The following is a 25,151-nucleotide window of genomic DNA, read 5'->3' on the forward strand; positions in this document are numbered from 1 at the left end:
GTGATGATGTCATCTACCCCAGTTCAAGATGGTGGACACATGATTGTTTGAGGCACAAGTGGGCTAACCTGTAAACTGCCTAACCAATTTGGACCAAATTTAGACCTGTTGTAGGGACAGTGAAAGAAAAGTCGGCAGATTGGTTCTTACTAGAACAACATGTTACTTTTTTAAAAGATAGAAACAAGATTGTAAAGAACCCAGTATGCGTCTGTCTTGGCTGTCTGGTGATCACACAGACATGTTTTTCTCTGCATTTCTAAGCATGAAATGTGTACAAATGTGTGAATTCTTTTCAGATTGTGAGCTCTTTTGGGTCAGGGAGCCATATTTATCTATCTATTTTTTTCTATGTAAACCACTTTGAGAACATTTGTTGAAAAGTGGTATATAGTTGTAGTCGTAGATGGCAGTCAGGAATGACAAGAACCTACACCATCCCACTTTCCATTGATGATGATGATGATGATGATGATGATGATGATAAGAAGAAGAAACAAGCAACCAAGGTGAGAGATGAACATTTTCTATTAGAGTGTTTTAAAATATGGAAAATCAAATGTGCACATATCAAAAAGCAGCCTAGCAAAAAAACAAACAAAAACAAAACCCAAAAAACCAAAACAGGGCTGGATTCAAGAAATGCTTTCATGCTTGCTGGTGCAATCAGTCAGCCTAAATTATTGTTGTGTTATATATGCATGTGTATGTAAACACACACACACACACACACACACACACACACAACAAATAGTGTTTTTCAACAAATGATGGAAAATGACACAGACATACAGCCACTATCCCATTTTAAAATTTATGTTTCTTTTTAATGTTGTAGAGAACACAGAAGTGACAAAGGCATCAAACAAACTGTATAAATGTTTAAGAGTTGGTGGACCCACATCTTCACTCCAATGGTGGTTGGAAAAAAAAGATTGCTGATTGTTGTGTGTACATTTAGTCAACTTTTGACTCAGGTAATCAGATTTCTCCCATGGGTTTTGTTGTTGATGTTATTGTTTCCTAAATCTGCAAAACCTGTTTGATTGAGGTGCCAGTAGAAGGAAAGTGCATGTGTGTACACCATGGGATGGGAAGCAAAGCCCCTCTCAAAATCACTTAAAAGCTGTCTTTAAAATGATGTTCATGGTCTCTACACAGAGAACTGACAAGCTATATTAGCTGGACAGCGACCTCCTGTCACAGAGGAGGTTAAGGACTGACATTTTTTAAGGTGATATAGGAGAAGCTGACAAAGGAGAAAAGTGTCTGGTAAGTCTTCCCATAATGCATTAAACTGCTGCGTTGACTCATTTTGATTGCTCTCCACTCGAGGAAATAGGGTAACAAGTAGTACGCCTTTACGATGCGCTTTACGGTAGCTGGCATGTAGCAGTTTGCTTCTCTGCATTGTGCTTCCCTAACCCGGGCAGGTGGGAGAGGCGGGCGCAGAAGCCCTGGGATTTCACTGGGAGCCTTCTCGTTGCCGGATGGCCTGCACCCGAGACCCCTTGAAGGAGAAGAAGACCGACAGACAGACGGGGGCCATCTATGTGTCCGTTAGGGGCCGCTTGCAGGAGCGACAGCCTCGCAGCTCCGGCCAGAACCCTTTCCTCGCCCACCGCTTGCTCTGGCACCCAGCCTTGTGCAGAGGCGACAACTTTTGCCGGGCACTTTCTCAGCCCACTGAGTGTCAACCCATCCGCGGCGCGACTGGATGCCGGACTCTCGGAGATCCTGGAAGGAGACGTCAAGGGCGTCTGATGCCTCCCGCCTCCACCTCCTATGAGCAGCAAAGGGGTTGACAGATCCCAGCACCGGGAGAGATGCCCAATGCGGGGCGACTGCTGGAATCGGGAGTGACGGGCAAGTGGGGAGAGCGGCCGGACATCTGCTGAGGCCCATCTTCACCTTCCAGGCTCTGGCGGGCTGTGACTCCCAGATTTGGGGGGGCGCGGTGGTGAGGTGATCCTTGCTTGCTATTCCAGGCCGAGTCTTCAACGGTCCTTCCTCTGCTATGCAAGGCGGCTTGGCTAGTTCCCGGAGGAGATCCCGCCCAGTTTGATTCCGAGGGGTCTTGCAAGTTGAGCCCGCCCCAAGCAGATCCACTTTCCACTGCACCCCAGCCTCCGAGGATGGAGGTTCCGGGGGGCTGCCCTGAGCTCGCTCTGCCCCCCGACCTGAAGGATCTGGAGAGCAAAGTAGGGCAGAAGCCCCCCGACGGGCTGCTGCGCTGGCTGCGGGAAGACCCCGCTGCTCATCTGCTCCGGAGCAGCCCTAGCCGGGGGCTGCGCCACGGGCTTGGGGAGAAGATCAAGGCGCTGAAACTGGAACTGGTGAGTCAAGGGATCGAGCCTCCCTCCTGCCCTGTCCCTCCCGCGGTGTGGGCGCCCAATAGCTGGCCCCGGCGTGCCTCTTTCTCTTCTGCCTTTGGGGTGAATGAAGAAGCCTGCAGGCGGGCTGAAGCATCCTCCTCTGTATCCTTGCCCTTTCGGGCGGCCGGCGGGCGGGTGGGTAACTTTTCCTGCCCTTCCCCACCGCTATTCGCTGTAAAAGATCTTTTCGGTGAAAGGATGAAGCTGAGTCAGACTCTTGGTCCAACCAGCCCAGCGCGTCCGTGTTGTGACGGTTCCTTCTGGCTCTCCAGGCACGCGGGTCTTTCTCAGCAGAGCGGCTCTCTGAGATACTTTCCCCGGAGATGTCAAGAACCAAACCCGGGGCTTTCTGCATGCAGAGCAGATGTGCTCCATCCTCTGAATGTTGCCTGTCCCCAGCGTGCCCTTTCTGAGGCATGCTTGCTCCTCACCAGCATCACCCCTCTTTTCTCTCCCGTGGGACAGCAGCCTCTCCAGCCATCCTGTCTGCCTCTCTGTCACCAGGCTAGTCACTTTTCTTTGGCCACCCACCTCTCAATGTTTTTTTTGCTGCTAGGCAATACCTCCCCATTCTGGGTAACAGTCTGCAACTAGCCCCCCACCCCATTCCAAGCTCTGCTCCTCTTTTACCCCTCCAGTGTCAGATAGAGAGAACCCATATTGCTAGACCCAAATGTGTGGGGACAATGACCAGTCCCATGCCAGAAAGGGAGGACAGTTCACCCGATGCTGGAGGGGGCTCCAGATATCATTACATTAAACTTTCTCTTGGTTCACTTAGTTTATTCCCCTCTGCACCCACATCCCTTTCAGCCACATTCAGTCCAATATCCACCACACTTGGCTCCATGTATGTATCTGCTGCCTATGGAAGCTCAGGCCACAATAAAGCAGTTCATCTCCAAAGTGCACATGTCTTGTCTTTGACAGCCACTGATTATCACAGTGACTCCAGTGGAATTTACATTCTTTTCCTCCTGCTGCACCCCTCCCCGCGCCCTCCTCATCGCCAAGCTCCTTTCCTGTCATGCAAGGATGGCTGTGTAGATTCTGAACACTGCAGATGCTAGGGAGGTGGTTGGGCAGGGCAGGGCAGGGGAAAACTCCACATTGTCACTTTTGAATGCAGAGGCAGGAAGGGATTCCAGCATCCAAGCCCAGTTTCATAGGCCGACATTGGGCTAAACGACATGTGGCATTAATAGCATCACTGTAAGCACACCACGGCTGTTTTCTTTTGCAAACAGCATGTGTGCGAGGCTTGATCCAGACTGGGACTGCAGCAAATGGGGAGGATTTTTAAGCACTGCCCTGGTGTGGTCCCAACCCAGACTAGGACCCTTCAGGGGCTATTTTACCAGGAAAACATAAAGCTTTCATTGGCACTCAGCTCCACGGTATCAGTTCAGCTGCAGTGCTTGGCTTCAAGTCTATTTGAAATGTTTCAGTTGAAGTGATTGATGGGACGAAATTGGCTGGAATTCATCCTATTCCCTGGTTTATCTAGTTTTGTGAGTTAGACAGAGCTGTTTAAGCAGCTGGGCCCCCCACTAGCGATACTTATTTTTATGGAGCAGGTTCAGACGGAACTGAAAAGGTGAAGTCAGTGGGGTTTTATTGAGAGCACAAGAAAAGCAGCTAGTTTGACTGCCCCATGCAGCACATATTCAGTTTGACCAATTCAGACAATCATACTGTTGTGTTGTGAATGTGGGTTGAGTGAACCCAGTACTATCCACCATGCTCTGAAGTTTCTGTAGGATATTGCTTTAGCATGTGCCTAGTTTTCAACCAATCGGCATTTACTTGGCAGTTGTATCCTAAACATGTGCTGAGCTGGGGGATGGGGCCTTAGTTCAATGGCAGATCACCAGCTTTGCATCAGAAGGTCCCAAGTTTGATCTCTAGACCCTGGCATCTTCAGGTAGGGCTGGGAAAGATCCTTGTCTAAAACCCTGGAGAGTTGCTGTCAGTGTCGACAATACTGAGCTAGATGGACCAATGGTCTGATTCAGTATAACGAAGCGTCCTCCTATGTTCCTACTAGGGGTGTGCAAGCCGGCTCGGCTCGACAGGTTCTGGGTCAAACCAGGCCCAGTTCGAATCAAGCTGGCTTGGAGCTCTCCTGGTAAAGGGGAATCTGGTGAGGATTCCCCTTCACCAGTAAAGGGGCAAGGGGGCTTGCCTAAGGGTAGAGTGGGTGAGAGGGGAGTAAGTAACTACTTACAAGTGCTGGTGGCTGCGGCCATGGGGGGAGGCCACCCCTGCTGGCCTTCCCGAGTAGGCAGGGCCGCTAACGGCCCAGTTTGGGTCTTCTTCGACCCAGTTTGGGCCTCTACGCATGCATGGAGGCCATTTTAGTGACCTCCACACATGCACAGAGGTCACACAATTTGCATGGTCACACAAATGGTTTCTGTGCATGCGTGGAGGTCACTAAAATGGCCTCCATGTGTGGAGTTCAGAGGCTCGAACTGGACCAAATAAGGCCCGAACCGGTGGCCCTGCCTACTCTGAGGGACGCCAGCGGTGGGGGGGGGTGCCACCTCCCCCCCTACAACCACAGCCACCAGCACCTGTAAGCAGTTACTTACTCCCCTCTCAACCACTCTACCCTTAGGCAAGCCCTCCCTGCCCCTTTACTGGTAATCATTGGATTCCCCTCATTGGATTCCCCTTTACCAGTAGAACTCTGAACTGGTTCTAACCAGCTTGGTTCAAACTCAAACCGGGTCTGGTATGACCAGGCCCCAAACCAAACCAGCAAAACCAGTTTTGTGCACAACCCTAGTTCCTACTTGCTGAACCATGCTTGTGATTGCTTTGGAGCATGCTGGTTGCTACATGGATTTGCTCAACCCACAGTCTCAATTTCAGTATATTTGAATGTGCAAAATGGCCCTCTTGGCAAGGTGGGTAGGAGAGAAGAGATCCTTCTCCTTTCCCCATAATATTGCTTTTTTCATTTTGTTTTCTTGGTGGTATCAGTTGTGATGGGATATCATATGGTGGACTGATGCTAAAGATCTAAGAACACTTTTGGCATGTTTAGTATACTTGCTAAGTAGGGGTGTGCAGAACTGGTTTGACTGGTTCCTACTTGAACTGGACTGGCTCCTCAAAAAGGTGACCAGTCCAAGTTCGAACCGGACTGGGCCTAGTCCGATTCAGACCGGTTCAACCCAGTACAAGGGCTATGCTTTTAAAGGGCAATCTGGTGAGGATTCCCCTTTACAAGCAAAGGGGTGGGGGAATCCTTTAAGAATGTTTTAAGGGGGAATCCTTACCGAATTTCGCTTTACAAGCATAGCCTTTGAAGCAGGTCAAAGCGGGTTGATCCAGTTCAACTCAGTTCAATGAACTGGATTACTAGTTGGTCTGATCAAACCGGCTTGCAGACCAGTGGTTTGGTTCGAATTCATACCGAACTGCCTTAACTGGTTCCGTGCACACCCCTGTTGCTAAGAGTGTGCTATGAGCAGATATTTGTCATTCAAATCTCTTCTCAATCATGAACTCACTGGTGGCCTTAAGCAGGGCTGGCCCAAGCCTTCCCCTCGTGCCTCAGGCAGTAGGGCAAGGCCCATCCGTTCCCACACTACCCAGGACTAGAGGCTGGTGGGCATTATTATTATTATTATTATTATTATTATTATTATTATTATTAATTCAATTTCTATACCGCCCTTCCAAAAATGGCTCAGGGTGGTTTACACAGAGAAATAATAAATAAATAAGATGGCTCCCTGTCCCCAAAGGGCTCACATTCTAAAAAGAAACAAAGGATAGACACCAGCAACAGTCACTGGAGGTACTGTGTGCTGGGGGTGGACAGGGCCAGTTACTCTCCTCCTGCTAAATAAAGAGAATCACTAGAGTAAAAGGTGCCTCTTTGCCAAGTTAGCACTAGTCAGCCAGGCAAGCCCTTAGGCAAGCCATCACCTCGCTGTACATACAATTGGGGATAATAGCACTGACCTACCTTACAGGGTCATAGTAAGGGTTATTGAAATAATGTATATCAAATGTTTTGGACACTTAAACTGTACTTTATAAATTCTACATGCTGTTTTTTGCAAACTCACAGAATCACTGCCGTTTGGGGGCAAATGTGGGAGAATTTTTCCCCAAGTTAGATAAATATGATAATCAGCAACCTTCCACAAATTACCAGCAAATGTGTGTGTGTGGGAGGGGGGGCGGGGGGGGGGGGGAACCTAAAGATGGAAAACATAAACACCCTTCTAACCCATTGATATTGCCAGATTCTGCCAAGCCTTTAATTATCTTCTGTCTGAAACTTGGCATTCAAGTGCACTTTCCCAGAAGCCAACATCAAAAAAGAGAACAGTGAGAACAGTGGTTTATCTTTATATTGTTTCCCAAACAAAAAAAGAGTATACAAAACAGCCTCTCTTCCTCCACACATTGCTTTCTTTGCCACATCTGGAGACATCTGTTCCCCAGCATGAGAAGGATGCTCTTAAGGTCTCTGAGTCTGTAGAGGGACTGGAGGATTTTTGAAGACTGTATTCAGCTGCACAGATCATCTGCTTAGTTTTAAATGCTGAATTTTTTATTTGCAAGGGAGCTGAGAGATGTAGAAGGAAAGCAGTTGGGATATATTAGCTCACAGCAATGCCTCACAGTGCTAATTTAGGAGACTGATTTCCAAATGGGAGTGGTGGGTGCAGCTTTGCAAAGGAGTTCCATGAAAAAGAGTACAATGCACACACCAGCCTAGTTGCTAGGCTTACCTGTTTCTACCTGTTTGCACATACCTGTATGCCGCAGGGTGGATTGAGCAATGGATCTGGCAACCTACTTATCCAGAAGGAATTGCTGCTTGCCCCAGACAAGTGAGTGAGTACCTAGCTGAAACATTGCTGTAGCAGATTCTTGGAAACTTGCAGATATATCTTTATGGTGTAGTATCATGATCTTCATGTTAAGGTGGATGGAGGTTGATGCTTGACTATAGCTACCTAGTCAGTTCTGGTTGAGTTGTGATTCCAACTGGGGACTCCTTGGCTATAGGTCACACTTTCAGCCAACATTGTTATACCATCTGTTACACATTTGTAAGTTCTGTCAAAATCATGGGATTACTTCCAGTTAAATAGGCATATGCTGCTAGCTCCCATGGGCACATCTGCATAGAGGTTTTTATAAGGCCCATATATATGAGAATCTTCAGACTGGCCCCCAGCTGCCTGCACTTCAGACAAAGCAATGTCATCTAAGTATAGCCCAGGTGAAGGCTCCATCTGCACCATATTTCTTTAAACCCATAACAAGTATGGCCTTGGCATGTTTTTTTTAATAGATAGGAATGAACAGTAGAAGTGGAGGCTCTGGAGAACAATTCTAAAGCTTACCCCCACCCATTTCACCAAGCGCTGAGTCTGATTCCAGGTGGAACACACTTTTTCCATTCACTGGGAAATACTACTATAAGCCATTACAGCTCTTTAAAGAACACCTGCTGTCTGTTTATACCACCCCCCCCCCACACTTTTTTTCCTTTTCAAAAATAGAACTTTGTGAAATAGGATCCATATCCTGCAGACCAACCATTTGTTCTCTGGTCTCTTCCTGGTTTTAAAAAATGCTTCCTGGACAAGTGTTTCCTGAGACACAATTCCTCCATGTGTTCATTCAAACTCCCCCTTTCTGAGACCAAAGCACAAAATTATGATGGAAGCACAAAAATACTGGTAATGGGACTGTTTATCTGCTCTGCTCCCCCATCCCAAGCTCTTGTATAAGGGCTTGAAATCTCAACTGAAAACCAGTTGTAGAGAAGGATCAAAGGAATACATTCCATTATTCGTCTTCTCTAATTTCCTTTAAGTGCCTATTGAGGAACCATGGCCAATTTTACCCCTCTTAAAACTGAGGATGATCAAATTTATGGAATTTCTGTGTTCTATGTGGATTTTTATGTCCCCACCTTCCATGGGCTGGTCTTTGTTGGCCTTTGGTGGTTCACTTGGTCTCTAGCAAACACAGTCCTTCCATGGTTTGTGTGTTTGTGTTTTAAATTTCCCCATTTGCAATTATACTCTGTTGGAACTATTCCTCTCTGTCCATGGTGCTCACATCTCTTGTCAACTTATTCAACTTCTGTCCAGCTGGAATCATTTAGCAATACCACAGTCTTTGAATCAAGTCTAATAAATCAAACTTCTCTATACAAATCCTTTGCTTGTTTTTCAAGTTCCTTGCTACTCTTCTGCCCTTTGTGATTGCATCTTGTAGAATTGTGCTGGCAACATGCAAGACCAAACATAGTACAAACATTAATGATTTGGCAGTGATTTTCTCTGCACAGGACCCTGGAGCTGCTTCATATAGCCCAGCTGCTGCTTTAAACCAAGAAATACTGGGTGATCGTAGAATCATGGAATTTTAGAGTTGGAAGGGACCCCTTGTTCGGTGCAGGAAACTACTACAGCAGTGTTTCCCAATCTGGGGTCCTCCAGATGTTGCTGAACTACAACTCCCAGCATCCATAGCTACAGCTTATTGTGGCTGGGGATGCTGGGAGTTGCAGTTCAGCAACATCTGGAGGACCCCCGGTTGGGAGCCACTGTACTACAGCATCCCTGCCAGTTGGCCATTCAGTCCATGTTTGAAAACCTCTAGTGAAAGACTGCACAACTTTGGCCCTCCATATGTTCTTGGACTACAGTTCCCATCATCCCCAGACACAGCGGCCAATAGTCAGAGATGATGGCGGTTGTAGTCCAACATCTGCAGAAGGGCCAAAGTTGTACAGCCCTGCTCTAGCAAATGAGAGAGTCTGCCACTGCACAAAGTAGGCTCTCGCAGTTAGGAAATTTGCTGTGATGTCTAGCCTAAATTTGCTTCCCTGCAATTTTGCCAGTTGGTTCTAGTCCTGACTTCTGGAACAACAAAGTCTGCTCCTCCCTCTATCTAGTGCTCTTGACTGGAAGCTGTTTGCTTCCGATCTTCATGCTGCTATTACATGGTGACCTGTAGGAAGAACAATTTGTGGTAGTATGGTGAACATGATTGGTTCTCCATGCAACTGCAGACAAGTTGTTCTCCCCTGCAGAAATCTCAACACACTTTTGATTAAACTGGGCGTCTTTTATCTCGTTAGTGTTATGAAATCTGCCTGGAAAGCTTGAACTGAAAGCAATTTTAAGTGCAACCCTCACTGGCAAGAACAATCAAAACTGTAATTAATATGAGTCTTGTCTCTACCAAACCCGGACATACCTTCCCCTTGTCGATGCCTTTGGTTCTTTATTTCATTTTGTCTCTTTTTCTATCTACTTGATTGATAGCTGCAGCTGTATAGAGTTTTTCTGTGTCTTCTCCATTGTTTCGGTTGTTCTTCAACAACTAATTGAAATATCACCTGTTTAATAATAATCTAGGCTGATGTTATTTCTGGGTTATAACTATGGCTCAGGGGATAAATATAATCCCAGTGAAGACTGCACCTACGCTTATTGACAGATGGTCTCCACCACAACTTTAGAAGGGGTATGGCAACACAACTTTCTACCACGTAAACTAAAAGTATAGATCAGAAGCTGAATCATAATGTTCTGATGAACCAAGTAACCAAGACTAAAATAGAACAAAAGAGTTTACTTTTTCAGTTATATAGTGCTCCATCAGAGGAGACAGACTGTTGTAATCTCTGTGCGCTCTAACTCAGTCTTGAGTGGGAGGACCGAAGTGTCTCCACAGTCTATGAGAGTGTTAGCAGCTACAATGAGTGAAAGCAGAGCAAGACCACTATCACATCTTTGTATCTGTCTACCACCATTAACACAGCAAGACTGTGAGCCCTTTCTCATGAGCAATGAGAAAATGCAAGAGGGCTAGTGGGAAGGAAGCCTTTAAAAGCTTGCCTCCCCGCAGACGATCCGGTTCTATCATTTGGGTGGGCCCATCACCTGCCCAGACAATTACTGGCTGCTGCCAGTCGCTCCGAGGGTTGGGGTGCCATATGCATTGCCTTACGTTGCCTTGCCCCTTGGAGCTCTCATAATGCACTGCACGAGCAGGAGCCCTGCAGATTGGGCCCAATCCCAGTGGTACACACAGATGTGCAAAACCAGGCTGGGCTCCCTTAACCCAATTTTGCACGTGCATGTGAATAGCTTCAATATCATACACTGAGCTTTGATCATCCAGCACCACCATCACAGAATCTAACAATACATTTTATAGTGATTTACACAATTTTATTTACATAATTTATATCCTCTTTCTACCCAACATTGGGTGCCCAGGGCAGCTCACAATAAAAAGAAAGTAAGAAAAACAAAATAGTGATTTAGATTTCAAGAAAGGGAGCAGCCATACGATAGGAAGCAACAGCACGACCATATTATAATAGGACTTAAGCCCCTTTCACACAGAACCTAAGATATGTGAAGATGGTTTGGTCTTAGGTTGTGGTCCCAAGTGGTGAGGCTGTAATTTGTTCTGGTTCAAGAAGACAGGAAAGGCTAAGTTGTGAGCCAGTGCCTCTGTATTTGAAATATCACTTCATCTCAAAAAATGGGAAGAGTGAACTCTGGTTCAATGCAGATGGCAGGCAAGATATTTCACTAACAATTTAAACTATTTGTCTCCTACACATATGGCAGTCATCCTCTGTTTTCTCTTCCTTTCCAGAACTCATTTCTCTTTCTCCCTCTTACAATGCTGCACTGGAATGTTTTTCAAGTTGGTCATTGTCAGCTTACCATGTGCTAACCCTTGCTAGCACCAGGGGTGTGCTCCTTGTTAACTGTAGCAGGAAGGGTCATGAGCACTCCCATTCTGTTACACAGGTCTTGGAAGAAATGGAGCACATACTTGGCACAGAGGGATATTTTGGGTTCCATCTGAGGTGGTCCAGTGCTAAGGACAATTCCTGAGAGTTGCCATTATTTTAATTAATTAATCAATTAATTAATTAACCACTACCGAAGTCTCTAGGCGGTTTACAGCATAACACAAACCAAGAATAAAATAAACCAAGAATTTTACAGTTAAAACATAAAATCAGATTAAAATATCCATAATAACACCAACTAACTAAAAAGCTTGGCTGAAGAGATGTGTCTTCAGTTATTTCCTAAAGATCAACAGGGATGGAGCATTCTAGCCTCATCAGGAATTGCATTTCACAGTCCTGGGGCAACCACAGAGAAGGCATAGCTTTGAGTTGCCACCAGACGAGCTGGTGGCATCCTCAGACAAACCTCCCCTGAAGATCTTAATAGGCGGCGGAATTCATAACGAAGAAGGCATCCTCTTATTGAAACTTTCAATAGAATTGTTATTTTGTTATTTTATATTTGACTGCATTACACACACACATACACACACACCAACTTCAATTCAAACTTCCTGAAGTAACCAATTCAATATCTCCTGCAGTGCATGGTTCTGACAATTCTATTCTGTTTTTTCTTCTTCTCCCACAGGCCTACCTAAGAACAATAGATGTTAAGATCCTACAGCAGCTAATGGCAGTGAACGAGGGCATAGAGACTGTCAAGTGGCTACTAGAGGAGAAAGGAATGCTGACCAGCCACTGCAGCAGCCTCAACAGCAGCCAGTACAGCCTAGTGGAAAGTCAAGAGACATCCCGACGGGGCAGCTGGAACAGCCTGCAGGACCCTAATGACAAGCTGGACAGTATCTCCATTGGAAGCTATTTGGACACACTGGCTGATGATATGGATGAGTATGGACAAGGCTCTTCCGTAGAACCCATAATGTCATCAACCCCAGGCAGACCCTTGGCTAGAGCTGAGCTGGATAAATCAAAGACTGACTCAGACAGGGCCCTTCCTGCCAAGAATGTAATCAAAGAGCAGGACAAAAGCAAAGCATATCACGAGAGGGTCCCCAGTTTGGTTAAAAACCCAGGCTCCAATGAGCAAAACAGAGCTGTCACTCAGTCACTGCCAATGGCCAATGGGCTTTTGGGCAGACAAGTCCCAGGGTTGGAGCAAAGTGTTGAGGCGAAATTCACTCCAGCAGCTACAGAGAGGTCAAGCAAAAGTAGTCCTACAGCAAAGGCCTCCAGGAATAACAAAGTTGATGTGGAGAACTGCAAACTGAATAGCAGGAGGCACTTGGAGTATGATGCCCACTGGCACTGGGTTCAATCTCAAGATGATGTGACATTCTTGTAGCCTCCAAAGAAAAACCATACAGGTCAAAGATGATGGGCTCAGGGACTCACATGATTAATTTTTTTGCACTTTGGTCTGCAAACACTACTTTCCTTGCCAAAATGGCTGCTTTGGTTTGACCAGATGTGTGGGCACACTTGCTGGCAGATACAGCAGGTTGTACCAAACTGGTTACATTGTCCTTCCTTGACATTAACCCCAAGAACCAGTATCATGATGTCAAGTGATTCCACTGCTCTGAGGGAAGTGTTTGGGCCCTTGCATCCCTCAGCCTTGTGCAATAACTGAATACCTTCCACCTCCTGTCATGGTCTGCCTCTGGGCATATGCTTACTACCCCCAGTTTCAAAGAAGTACATTCACCTTGATGGCAATTAAGGACCTCACACATTCATGCAGCCACTTCCTTTCTTTGGAAAACATATTCCCCCTTTCCTGTTCAAGTTAACTGAGCATTATCCAAGGTGTTTTTGTTTTTTAAAAACAGAACCAGAATAATTTCTTTGACACAATTTCTGTTTTCATCACATTCATTACACTCTGCTCTGATGTGGGATTATCTCTCTTTGCTTGCTATTTCAATACCGTTTTTGTGTTTAAGAAGGTAATGAGGAAGTACAATGAAATCCACAAATTCATTTGCCACACCAACCATAGTAAGGGTCTTTTCATTTCTGGCAAGTATGAGAGTTCCACCCCACATCTCAAGTGGGAGTTGGGAGTAGTGAGTGAAGGAGCGATTATTTAGGAGTGGTTATATAGGAGGGAGTGAAGGAGGGAGGGATTATTCCTGAAGTTGTGCTGCACTTCTGAGGCACTCCAAGAATCTAGGAAATCCAGCATGTCTGAGGGGAGGGTTTCCCCTTCCCACCCCCTGTTCCAAGCCAGGAAAGAGGGGTGATACTTGTCCATCTTGTGCTTCATGTTGGAGGCATTGCAGATGCCTGAAAGCACAATAGTGAACGAAAGCCCTCCTCTTCCTAAACTTGGAACAGGTTGGTGAAAGGGAATTACCCTGACCTTGTGTTTCACTTCAAGCAACAATCAGTACCTCAAAAGTGCAACATAATGTCTTAAGCAAGCCTCTGATATTTTGGTTGGCTACTAATCCCAGCCAAAATTTGTGGGACCCTCTGAAGAACAACTGAGAGTGTGCTCATAGTTCTGGGAGCCAGCCTCAAGGTGTCAGTCATGCACAAGATTGCAAAAAAGCATTCAGAACTTTGTTGGTACCACCATCAGATTTTGAGGAACCCAGACAACCTGAAAACCAAGAATCTGAAATTTCCAACTCTGCATGCTTGTTTCTGATGTGAGCTGTTGAGCTGTTGATCACCTCAGTTTGCTCTATTATTAGAGAAAGGTAAACTTATCTGCTTTGTAGGGGTGTCACAGACCAGTTTTTAATCCTGTTGTGGGTTGTTCTGATTTCTGTTGAACCTGTTAGTCCATATAGAGCCGATTTGGGTGAGACCCCAAAGAGACTAGTTTGGGTCTTTAATCCAAATCCTCAGATCTGTTGCCAATATGATTTGTCAATTCCTGTTCTATTATTCCATTACCTTTATCTTTATTACTATGGATTTTGAATTGCCAGCCCTGTTGATATCCTGTCAAATTCATAAACAGCATAATTCAGATAAATACAGGGGTGCTTGAATTGCAATGAATATGATTCCCAATTATCTGGCAACCTTCTCTAATTTTGCAGTATTTCCATTTAAGCCCCTGTGCTTAACCTAAACTAGAAGTTTCAAATAATATTTTCAAAGTATGTCAATACACGTTCCAAATTCCCATGATGTTTTCTGGATATCCTTTTGAAGCTAACTATCCCATTGTGTCTTTGAGCAAACTCTTGCTATATTTTCCTTTAAAACCTTTTGTGCCAAATGATATTGTTTAACCCAACCATATAATCTCTTCTGTAAAGGCCCAGTTAAATAGTGCATGTGTATTGTCTGCTAATTGTTTTTAAATATTTCTGAGTCTATACTGCAGTGCAACTTGCAGCAAATATGCATAACCAATTAGAATGTGCGTGTTTAACCTGGGACTTACATGCAATGAAGAGAAATATAGATAGCATCTGAAGTTGATCATGGAACTGAATCTTCAAATGGAAGTCTAGGAGGTCGTTCACACAAAACCCAGGTAGCTTTCCCTCCTACCTTGCACAATCACTTCTACCCAGGTTTTCCTCCTACGTTGCTTCCACACAATCAAAAACTGGGAGCACACACAGCTCCCAAACCTGGGTAGAACTTGTCTTTTTATTGTGTGAATGACCTCTAGTTCTGTGAAAATACCATTTTCAATTCTAATCTGAAGTTTTTCAAATAACCTGTATTCAGTAGGTTTACACTGCTGGTGGTGAGCAGAATGCACCATCCAAGATTATGTCTAGTAGTCTTCCTTGTGGTTGTCCACCACTTTATTCTTCTTTTTTGACATGTAAAATCCAGTCTTTCATTGTAATCAATCTCATTTGGGGTTATCGCCCACAGCAGAAAAAATAATCAGATCCTCAGGGTTAAATAGTGCTGTAAAATAATTCTAGCAGTTTATTTCCATTCAGGAAAAGGAAGAAAGCATATTACAAAACCAGAATTGTGGATCAGTACCTTAAGGGTTTCCCCCCTACTAGCCAGGAGGGAGCCACTTAGATTTCATATGGTCTTCCAAGCTGCCAAGGTCTCAATGTGTTCCTTTTCTAAGCTTTTCCCTTTCTGGTTTGCTCTGGTTTGTGGTAGAGAGCATGTGTTGTGGAAGGGCCAAATAATCCAGCCTCAGAAGGACAGCAACTATGGTGGCTGCTTTGAGAGGAGACTTATACTACTTTATCTGTCGGTGTTATATCACCAATGAAAGCGTTCTTTATGCCTGCCAATAATCTGGCACCTTAGTTTGGGAGGGCAAGAGCCATCGTAGCAATGGTATGGACCAGGGAATGACATGATGGGTAGGAACAGAATTTATAAGCAATACTGTATCATTGCTGTCCATTTGAGTCTCTCAATATACAGTCGTGATTCAGAACTATAGTAAACTTTCTTTATGCTTCTTAGCCTAAACAATGGACTACTTGGAATTCAGGAATTGTTTCATGTTAATGTTTTCTTGGATATTATATTAGATATAATATTGGATACTATATTTTCTTGGATATTATATTAACAATGGCAACAACAACAAACAACAACTACTCCTCAGATTTGGAAACCCTTCCAAAGTCTATTGGATTCATTGCTTTGGTATCTGATGGGCACCTCATTATTATTTCACCTTTATCATGTTATGTTGGCTAAAATCTGTAATGGACAGCACATGGTCATTTCCTGTGGCCTATCAGTTGATCTCCCTTTAACCCATAGCCTTACTGGGCCTTGTACCACTATCCCCTTCCCAACATGGTGATGCCATTGTACATGTGAGCAATAGAATGGTAATCTGGAAAGAGGCCCTGAACTAATGTTAATTAAATAATGTTACCAGTTTGCTGCATAAAATGGAGTCTGCTGGTTGATCTTCAGTTCCATGGAGGACATGCTGCAGGTATGGCATTTGTCTACCTTTGGTTCAATTAGTCAAGCAGTTAGATGGGGGGTGGGTGGGCGTGATCCTACTGAGCAATGAGAGAACATCATGGTAGATTAACAAAATACCAAACATATAAAATACCAAACATATGAAATGTAGGGACCAGCTCTCCAAGGAGAGAGAGCTGGGCTTCTGGTAGCAAGCATGGCTTGTCCCCTTTGCTAAGTAGGATCTTCCTTGGTTTGCATTTGAATAGGAGACTATATGTGTGAGCACTGTAAGATATTCCCCATAGGGAATGGGGCTGCTCTGGGAAGAGCATCAAGTTACCTCCCTGGCATCTTCAAGACAAGGTTGAGAGATAATCCTGCCTGCAAGCTTGGAGAAGCCACTGCCAGTCTGTGTAGTCAGTATTGAGCTAGATGGACCAAAGGTCTGACTCAGTACAAGGCAGGTTCCTATGTTCCTAGGGAACAATAAGTGAATCCGCAAAACAAGATTTTTAAAAGTGTGATTTTTCAGGTGCCCTTGTTGAAAACAAAACCCACTGTCACTTATATCTTGTACTGCACCCCACAAAGCTTTGATTTCAAATTCCCCAACCCAATTTCAATTTTGTGGGGAGTGGGGAGAAGGTTGCATATTTGATTTCATCTACAAACACTTGCATTCAGAACTGATGAACACATATATGGCAAATTCCTTGGATTTTGAATATGTACATTTTCTTTCAGAGCATCAACAGCTGTATTCAATTTGAACAGCATACACTTGGAATGAATTTAAAGTTTACCTCAAAACCTGTACCGTATGTCCAACAATAATAGAATCAGAGGACCGAATAAGACCCAGTGTCGTCTGGTCAAACTTTCTGGGCAGTCTACCAAACCATATCCACATGGATCAGCATACTCAATGCAGAGAGTAGGTGGACAGCAGAAAAATACCTGCCCAGCAAATAATCCCAGGTGATTCATGAGTCAGGACCAAGTCATGTGCTGCAGGGGAACGCACAGATTCTCTAGATCATTCATTTGAAAGAAAAAAAATGCCAAACATGGCTTATCTCTAAGTTATAAGAGTGCAGAACATCAGCCTTGGATGAACTTCATTGAATAACCATGTTTTATTCCTCCAGCAATAGCACACATCATCTGGGGTCTTTCAAGCATTAAAACATTTGATCCTTTTATGATTATTCTTACTCTCATGTCATTAAATGTAGGATATTCTGCCATGCAAGCCTAGGAGGATTCCTGTACTGTTTGTACTTAGGAGAGATAAAATAAGTGTGCAGTTAGTGAAGTTCTCTCTTACTAAGCCTGGAAAGAGAAGTCTGCCCCTTTGACTGCTGTTCTAATCTAGTAAACTTCTTTAAGTTGTTTCTTATAAAACCACAAGTACAATTGCTCATAAAAACACAAGATGTTCTAAGGATAATGCAAATCATATTATAGAATACAAATTCCCAGCCTTAACTTCCACAAGTTTTCCTTGCTTTCATATACATGATCATTTGCAGATGCAGCCTAAACTATTAATGTTTTCCTTTTGGATATGAAAACTGCTAATCTGTAAAATGTAACGTGGTGCTGCAGTTAATTTTCATGAGGTTCGGTTTTTGCTGCAAAGGTTTCCATTGGGTGTTTGTGTGGACAAAATGTAAAAGAAACCCGTCCTGTCTGCCATTTTTTCATGCACTCTTTTGGTGCCATTTTACAGCCATTGTTTCACTGATCTGCTGCTGCTTTGGAGGTGTGTGAAGTTACCCAGCATCCTTGTTATCCAGGCAACTGGACTTGCACATCCTGCCTTGCATGCCGCACAGCTACTTTAGGTTGCCTTCCAGCGTTGCACAACAAACCTTTTGCTCTGATCCAATTCTAACACATATTACATATGACTGTGGCAGAATGTGGATGGGGGTGAGCATTCAAATCCAAATGCTTAGTGCATTGAAAGTAATGCAGCATTGTAATAACACTGCCACTTGGGTGCTCATCCAAATGCAAAGGTTGCCCGTCTGCACTGCATGACTTTCAGTGAGACATGCAGCCAGATATGCACTGTCATCACCTATATTCTGCCCCAACTAGAGAAGTAAGGCCCCATTTGGACATAATGCCAAACCAGAGGTAAACGTGCCAGAGGTCTGAGTCTGTGATTGTCTGAAAGCCTGAAACTGTGGTTTCGTCACCCAACTGTGGCTCTATTTTTGCTCCCAAACCTCAATTGGAACCCTCAGTTTGTAGTGAGTTCTGCTGCTGAAACCTGAGGTTAGATGTCACCATTGTGTCATCCGAATTCTGCCACCCATTATAACCTGGGTTTTGTGTGCAACCTCCAGATAGAGAGGCTGACTCAGATCAGCCAAAAATGCATCCATTCTAGGGCAGCTGCATTTCTCGCTGGCTGCTGCTTGGAGCCAGTACCCCACCCTCTGCCATCCCCTTGCTCCTCCTGCTGCTGCTTGGCAATAGGGATGTTGCGTCCCTGCAGTTCATGCATTTAAAGGGGTGGCACTGAGTAAAGCACGCTTTAAATTAAAAAGGCAGAATAGACACATGTGCAAAGAGCCCTTTCATTGACCTAACACCTGATCTATCTCCATTCCTGGGGCTCTCAGATCTTATCAGTGGAGTGTGGTGTCTTTGGCCTTAAAGTACACAAACATGTGTGTGTGGGGGGGGACACCAGACTGAGGAACATGCCTGAGAATCCTGGGGGAAGACACTGGTTGCTGGACCACGAAATGGCTTGGGCTGCCTGTCTGGTACTCCAGGAATAGATCTTATTGACTTCCTAGGAGGCTAGAGGATCCTGGGGTTTGGTTCACTGGTTCACTGGTTTGGTTCACTGGTTCATAGGCAGAGGATCCTGGGGTTTGGTTCACTGTAACCAAGGGTGCCACCGGGCTTGAAGTCTTGGGCAAAGCAGTGAGAAAGACCAAACACACTCTTGTTCTTGTTCCAGCTTGCCAGCCAGAGGGGTAGGAGAAGCTAACCTTCTCAAGAGAGGGCCAGTGCACTGCACACAAAAGAAACATTAATGTGTTTCAGCTCTCCATTTGACTGTATACTCATGAGGTAAACCTTCCAACTATAGCACCTGCTGTTGTGGGGATCCCGGCACCACTGGTTAAAAATAGAACTCATACTCCACACCTTCCCCCTTCCACCCAACTCTTCCAGACTTAACAGTAGTCTCAGTCGCTTTGGGTGTTCAAGTGTTCCTGGGCAGGGTTGGCATTCAAGGAGAGACCAGGGATGAATCCTATGTCCCAGTCTATGGACACCGATGGATTAGAATGACCATTCTAATGGTCCAGGTGACCATTCAGCAGCACTACCAGGTGAGCCAGGTGACTGTCAGCAGCACTACCAAGCATGGAGATGTGTTGTGGGAAGACCAGACTCTTTTAAGGGGTGCTTATATTCTCGGTTCCCGGCAGTTGCCGGGGCTGAGAAGGATGTTGCTGGGAAACCCTTCCCGGGGCTTTGGTGGAACTGTCAACCGGACTGGGTGGTCAAAGGCCTCCAACCCGCATGTGTGTCTCTATGGCCTGCCATGTGTGTCTCTCATGAGAGAGTGGTCTGCTCCAGAGCAGGATCCATTTTCATTGTACACAAGAATCTTGTGTGATTTAATCCTGCTCTAGATGGATGGTTATTCTCATGAGGTCTGGCTGAGACCAAGCATACTTGCATCCAGGGGTAAGGGGCTGGGCCCTCCTTCCCCTACGGACTAGTACAAAAAATAGAGCACTACTACCAAAAATCAAAGGGGCAAATCCTAAGTAATCTCAACCTCTTCCTAGCAGTCTAATCCTATCCATTCATACAAAAGCACTCATATATGGGATAGGGATAGGGGATCTAGGGTGAGGGGAAAAAGGTCCCTGGAGAAATGGGGAGAGAGAGCCATGTGGAGGTGGGGCATGTGACTTATGGCATATCTGCTGGAGAATGGGCTGGTGCAGGTGTGTCACAAATGTCCATTGCCAGTAACAAACTCATTTTGAGTAGAGCGATCACTTGTGCAGTCTATATTTAACCAGTACCGGTGGGAAGAGAGGCACCCAATCCTTTCTTCACAGGGACAGGAAGAGGATGCCCACATGACCCTTCTGCCGCAACTGCGGTGGACTATGGAGCAGTTTGAGGAAAGGGTTAACATGTCTTTGTCCTGCTGAATCCTGCCGAAAGGCATGATCACACCGAGCACGCCCCCTCTAAAATTGCATCCAATGTTTGCAGCTTCACTAGCATGCTGATGCTTTGCCAATAGTCTGGTCACATGAGTAGAACTCAGCTTTCTGAGTTGCAGCCTGGACAGACTAGAAAGAGGGAGGAGTTCATCTGCCCAGAAGCGGAGCTTGTCCATCATCTGTGGCATGATTCTCGGCTTCATAGATTAACCACAGCTTTGTCTACCTGAGGTTTTGCACTATGTCCGAATGGGGGCCTAAGAGTAACTGGGTTGTGGTGAGGAATCGTTCGCTCTTTTGCCTTGGCAACAGAGTAGTTTCTTCCCCACGTGGAAGAAATGTTGATTGAATTACTATATATCCTATAATGTGAGATTATTCAGCTCATTTGTCTTGTGTTGATGTGCATGGGCAGAAAATTTGTAGCTGACAAAGAAAGCTGCAAATGAGGGAAAGAGTTTTTCTTCATCTCCCTTGTAATTGCAAGAGGAAGTGATTGTAGAGAGATCTCATCTTTACACTTCAAGCAAGTTTCCTTATATGGAGGAATCCTCCCAAAAGGTGAGAGGATGGAGGACTCCCCCCCCCCCCAGATAGCAGATGAAAAAGATCCTGGAACAATGCAATATGATCACGAATATGATAATGCACTGTCATTATTCAGTCTCTTATGTATTGTAGTGTCAGGACTGGAACTATACCTTATACTTCTAAATATTCCTTCTTGAATCTGAGGTAATGTAGCAATTACATAAGACTTGAGTGGGTCATAGTAAGGATGGGTTCAGACATCATGTGGAATCATAGTATATTTTGTCTGACTATAGTTAGTTTGTATGTCTGATCCAGCACCAGTTAACTAGCTATAATTTCTTTTGGGCAGTCAAACCACAATCGAATCTCAAGATAAATGGTTGCTTTGTTTGTCCTAACCATGTTCTTATGTGATGTCTGAACCTACAATTATGGCTTAATCTTAACCTGGTTTGTTTCAGTAGTTCCACCCTCACAGGGCTCTTACATAGAAAGAAGCAAGCCTAGATCATGGGTGATAAAGAGAAGGTATAGGACCCAAACAAACAATGTTATGACAAAACTGACCAAGATTTGTTATGTCTGAATGGGACCTTACTTGTCTAGTTGCGGTAGAATGTAGGTGATGACAGTGCATCTGGATGCGTGTGTCACTGAAAGTCATGCAGTGCAGATGGGCAACCTTTGCATCTGGATGAGCACCCAAGTGGCAATGCTGGACATGATTGTCTGTAGCACCAATCCAGGATTTCTAAATGAACCTTAGTTAATATAAACCATGCTCCCATGTGATATCTGAATCCACCTTAATGTTACTTTAAGCAGATGACTGGAGTGCTTGTTTTTCATTCAGTAAATACCAAGCAGATCAGGTCTTCCGTGGATTGGACCATGACTAACCCTCTGCCCACCATAGTCCTGTGGATCAGCCCTTCTCTGTAGCAGCTATTTGCCTTGAGAGAGAAAGAAAATTTGTATTGGTATCAAGAATCACACAGCAACAACAGGTGATCAGAACAAATAATGGCTCCAACTTGGCTGTGTGGAAATCTATATTAATAATCAGGAAGACCATTCTTTGGAAGTGACCTTGTGAATCCTGTTCTTCAAAAGCAAAAGGTATCATTGTGAAAACTATATCCGTTCAAGCGGTCAATTCTTCTCTTTTTGCCTTGCTTCAGTATCTTCCAAGTTAAAAATAATTCCACCCACACATCCTTGGGGAACTGAAATGCATTCACAGTTAAATGAATATAGCGCCAGCTTCAGATGTTTTTCTATACAGTACAAGAGCAGGATATTCCTCTCAGAGCTGAGTTCCTAAGCAGCTGGGGGCTAGGAATAGAGGAAAACGTTCTCATGGCCTAGCTGGGAGGAAGAGGCAGTGTTCCCTGTGAGCATATGGCTGTCACTTGGATTGCTGAAGTTAAAATATGGGCCTCCCTACTTCTCTGTTTGTGAAATTACTGATGCAGCTGAACATGGGAGTATGGAGATGGAAGACTTCACATCATGGCTTGGATCTTGGAAAGAAACAACCTGGTTTCCCCCGCGGAATACTGACCAAGGCAGAAACAGTAATGAATGCATCTGGCCAAGTATAAACTTCAGCAACCACAACTTCCAGAGGTACATTTTGCCATCAAGAAAAGCCTGCATTGTTCAACTTGCTGACAAAAATAGAAGCATTAAAGCCATTTAAGGTGGATTTCAATAACATATCCATTGCTACAAAATTGTTTCACTCCATAGATAGCTCAAGCAAATAGGAGGGTGCAAGGGGAAAGAAACCTCAAGGCCACAAGCAGTCTGACATAGGAAAGAACTACCTTCCTTGCAGTAAACATTTAGAGCTGGTGGCGAGTGGGGGTCCACCTTTTATCTCTAGCTGTATTTGCTGCTATCCCTGCTTTAAGGAACTTGTTACTCAGCTACCGGGGATGGCAGATGCAAGAACCAGCCAGGTCAGGCCATCTCTCCCCAGTTCAAATTGTGAGCATAGTCTTCCCCTCTCATGGGACAAGGTCCCATTTGCATGATTGGGTCCAAACTGTGCCAGGGGGTGTAAAAAGCACAATTGTCTGGCTATTAATGGAGGGGGTACATTTGGAAGCAAGTCTTTCCTTAATGTGCTGACAGTGGGGGCATTAGCCTCACTGTGGTACAGAAGCCCCTTGTCTCTGGCTAATTGGATGAAAAGGAATTGAAAGAACGCCTTTCAGCCAAAGAAAAGCAGAGGCTGGCATACTAAACACATCAGCATAGTCCTCCTCCCCCCATTCCATAATATTCATCTATCTAATATTCAAGCCATCCAATTTACCTCCCTCCCTACTCAAATAGTTCAGATTTCTTTTTCTTTCTTCTTTAGCTCGTGATTGTCTAATTGGCATTTGACAAAAGCGGAGCCGAATTCCCATTCATTGTGTTTTACATGCCCACCCACATACTCATGGATCTGTGCCACCTCTGTCTCGCCACCTGTCTCATGGCTTAACCAGTAGAAGAAAAGGGGCCAATTGTGTCTCATTTGAATACACCCCTTCCTCTCTTGGCTGCACTCCTGGAGCTTGGGTCAGTGGGCCAAGTGTGCATATAAACAGGGTTCTTCAGGAAGGGAAAGAGCGATTGTGAGGAAAGGCACTCAAGCATGAGACTTAAAGAGAGCAACAGTGTGGGTGTGAAGAATGTGAAAGTCATCCTCAGTAGTTTGCAATTGCATCCACAATTGAAAAGTTCTGTAGCCCTATTCAGACATAACGCTGAATGTACAGGTGTCTGTACATGTTTTTGTGTGAATGACTGCACATGTCTGCACACATGTACATGTTTTTGTGATAATGACTGTACATGAGTTCATTTTAAAAGTGAACCCAAGTACAGATTCCTTCAAATCTAAAACAGGTAGGAAATGTATTACCAAGACAGGTATGAAATGTACTATGTATGTGTGCTGAACTGTACAGATCTGTACATGTGTACATTATAAACAGCTTGTATGTGCACTGAACATTTTGGGACATTTCGGATGATGCTATTTTAACCCAACCCACTGCATGTGATCAGGACATGTGGGAGAACATGTCTGTACACGTCCTCCCCCACCTTCTGGCACACTGGGACACCTTTCCCTAAGTGTGTGGAGAGGCAGTTCATCTGAATCACTCCTCTACATACAGCTGAAATAAACAGGTATTTGGGTCATGGGTAGATGAGTAGGTCAGATTAAACCACTCCCTTTGTGATTAGGGAAAGTTGCTGCAGAAAGGGAGAAGGACCTGTTTGCTCAGGGCCTGATAGTGTGTGATGGGCTGGGTGGATGGAGTATAATCTGAACCCACCTAATGTGCGAAAGGGCTTCTTCCCATGGAGATTCACCAGTGTCGGATCCTGAACATTTTTCGAAGGTGTTACAAGACTTTTAGATTTGGGCAAAGTTTTATCAATGACTTGCTCACAACAGCTCCGAGAGAAGCATGGGAGCAGGGGGAAAGCAGGCTGTGGCCTCCCGCATCCCACAACACACCATGGAGTGAGCACTCTAGCTGCCAAGCAATATGGTCCATGACTGGGCACTGGGGTGAAAGGGCATGCTTGTGCCCTTCTACCTCAGTAGAAGCCTGGGGAGAATACTCAGAGCACCAGGATAGGGACAGGGATTGGGTAGGGATGTGTGTGCCCGGGTAGGGCTGCTCATGTAAACAGCCCCTGAGGCTCTTCTCACAATCGGTGAGAAGAGCCTCTAGGGGGTTTGTGAGGAGAGTGGGCTAAGCCTGCTCTCCTCGCAGACAGTCTGCTCTGGGCGGCCGCAGTGGCTGCCCACACGACTGCCAGCTCCATGACGGAGCCAGTGGGGGCTGGGAGGATCAGGGGCTGCATGGCCCCCGGAAGCTCCAGTATGCGCAAGGCATGCTGGAGAGACGCCCGAGCCAGGAGGCTTCTTTTAAGCCTCCCGGCTGGGGGTCTACTCATGAGTAGCTGTGGTGCGGAGCCACACCGCGGCTACTGACAATTTTGAAAACCGGGTTTGTGAAGTGCTAGCTCCACAAACCCGGTTTAAGGGGAGGGGTAGTTAGGCGGGTTAACTACCCGGAAGCCACTGGGCTTGCCTGCAAGCCCAGTGGCTCACATGGTCAGATGAAATCGGGCTAGGCTCTCCTAGCCCAGTTTCATCTGATCGTCAGAATAGCTTCCTATTCTGCTATCTGCTAGGAGAGCTTAGCCTGATTTTGCCTGACCATGTGACTCTGCACCATGGCTACTCATGAGTAGACCCCCAGCCGGGAGGCTTAAAAGCAGCCTCCCGACTCAGGGGTC

The 25,151-nt window shown here is 45.2% G+C and overlaps 1 protein-coding gene across 2 annotated transcripts; it reads left to right on the plus strand.

The window, feature by feature from the left end:
* Positions 1–1,073: 1,073 nt before the first annotated feature.
* Positions 1,074–17,285, plus strand: LURAP1 (leucine rich adaptor protein 1). Of its 2 annotated transcripts, XR_008306033.1 has the most exons (3): positions 1,074–2,336; positions 11,837–13,916; positions 16,828–17,285. XR_008306033.1 is itself a non-coding variant. In XM_053244964.1 (2 exons), exons 1-2 carry the CDS (start codon positions 2,136–2,138, stop codon positions 12,551–12,553), a joined length of 918 nt encoding a protein of 305 aa, XP_053100939.1. In that variant the 5' UTR covers positions 1,074–2,135; the 3' UTR covers positions 12,554–17,285. The 2 variants fall into 2 exon arrangements, 1 of the variants encoding a protein (XP_053100939.1); XM_053244964.1 differs by having other exon boundaries at positions 11,837–17,285.
* The last annotated feature ends 7,866 nt before the right edge of the window (positions 17,286–25,151 follow it).

This window comes from Hemicordylus capensis, chromosome 4 (genome assembly GCF_027244095.1).
Source record: "Hemicordylus capensis ecotype Gifberg chromosome 4, rHemCap1.1.pri, whole genome shotgun sequence".
Classification (NCBI taxonomy): domain Eukaryota; kingdom Metazoa; phylum Chordata; class Lepidosauria; order Squamata; family Cordylidae; genus Hemicordylus; species Hemicordylus capensis.

Bases quoted from the DNA above. Each gene is read 5' to 3' on its own strand.
- LURAP1 (XM_053244964.1), top strand. From the start codon at position 2,136: ATGGAGGTTCCGGGGGGCTGCCCTGAGCTCGCTCTGCCCCCCGACCTG. The intron at 2,337-11,836 runs GTGAGTCAAGGG...CTTCTCCCACAG, and splicing joins AGGCGCTGAAACTGGAACTG to GCCTACCTAAGAACAATAGA.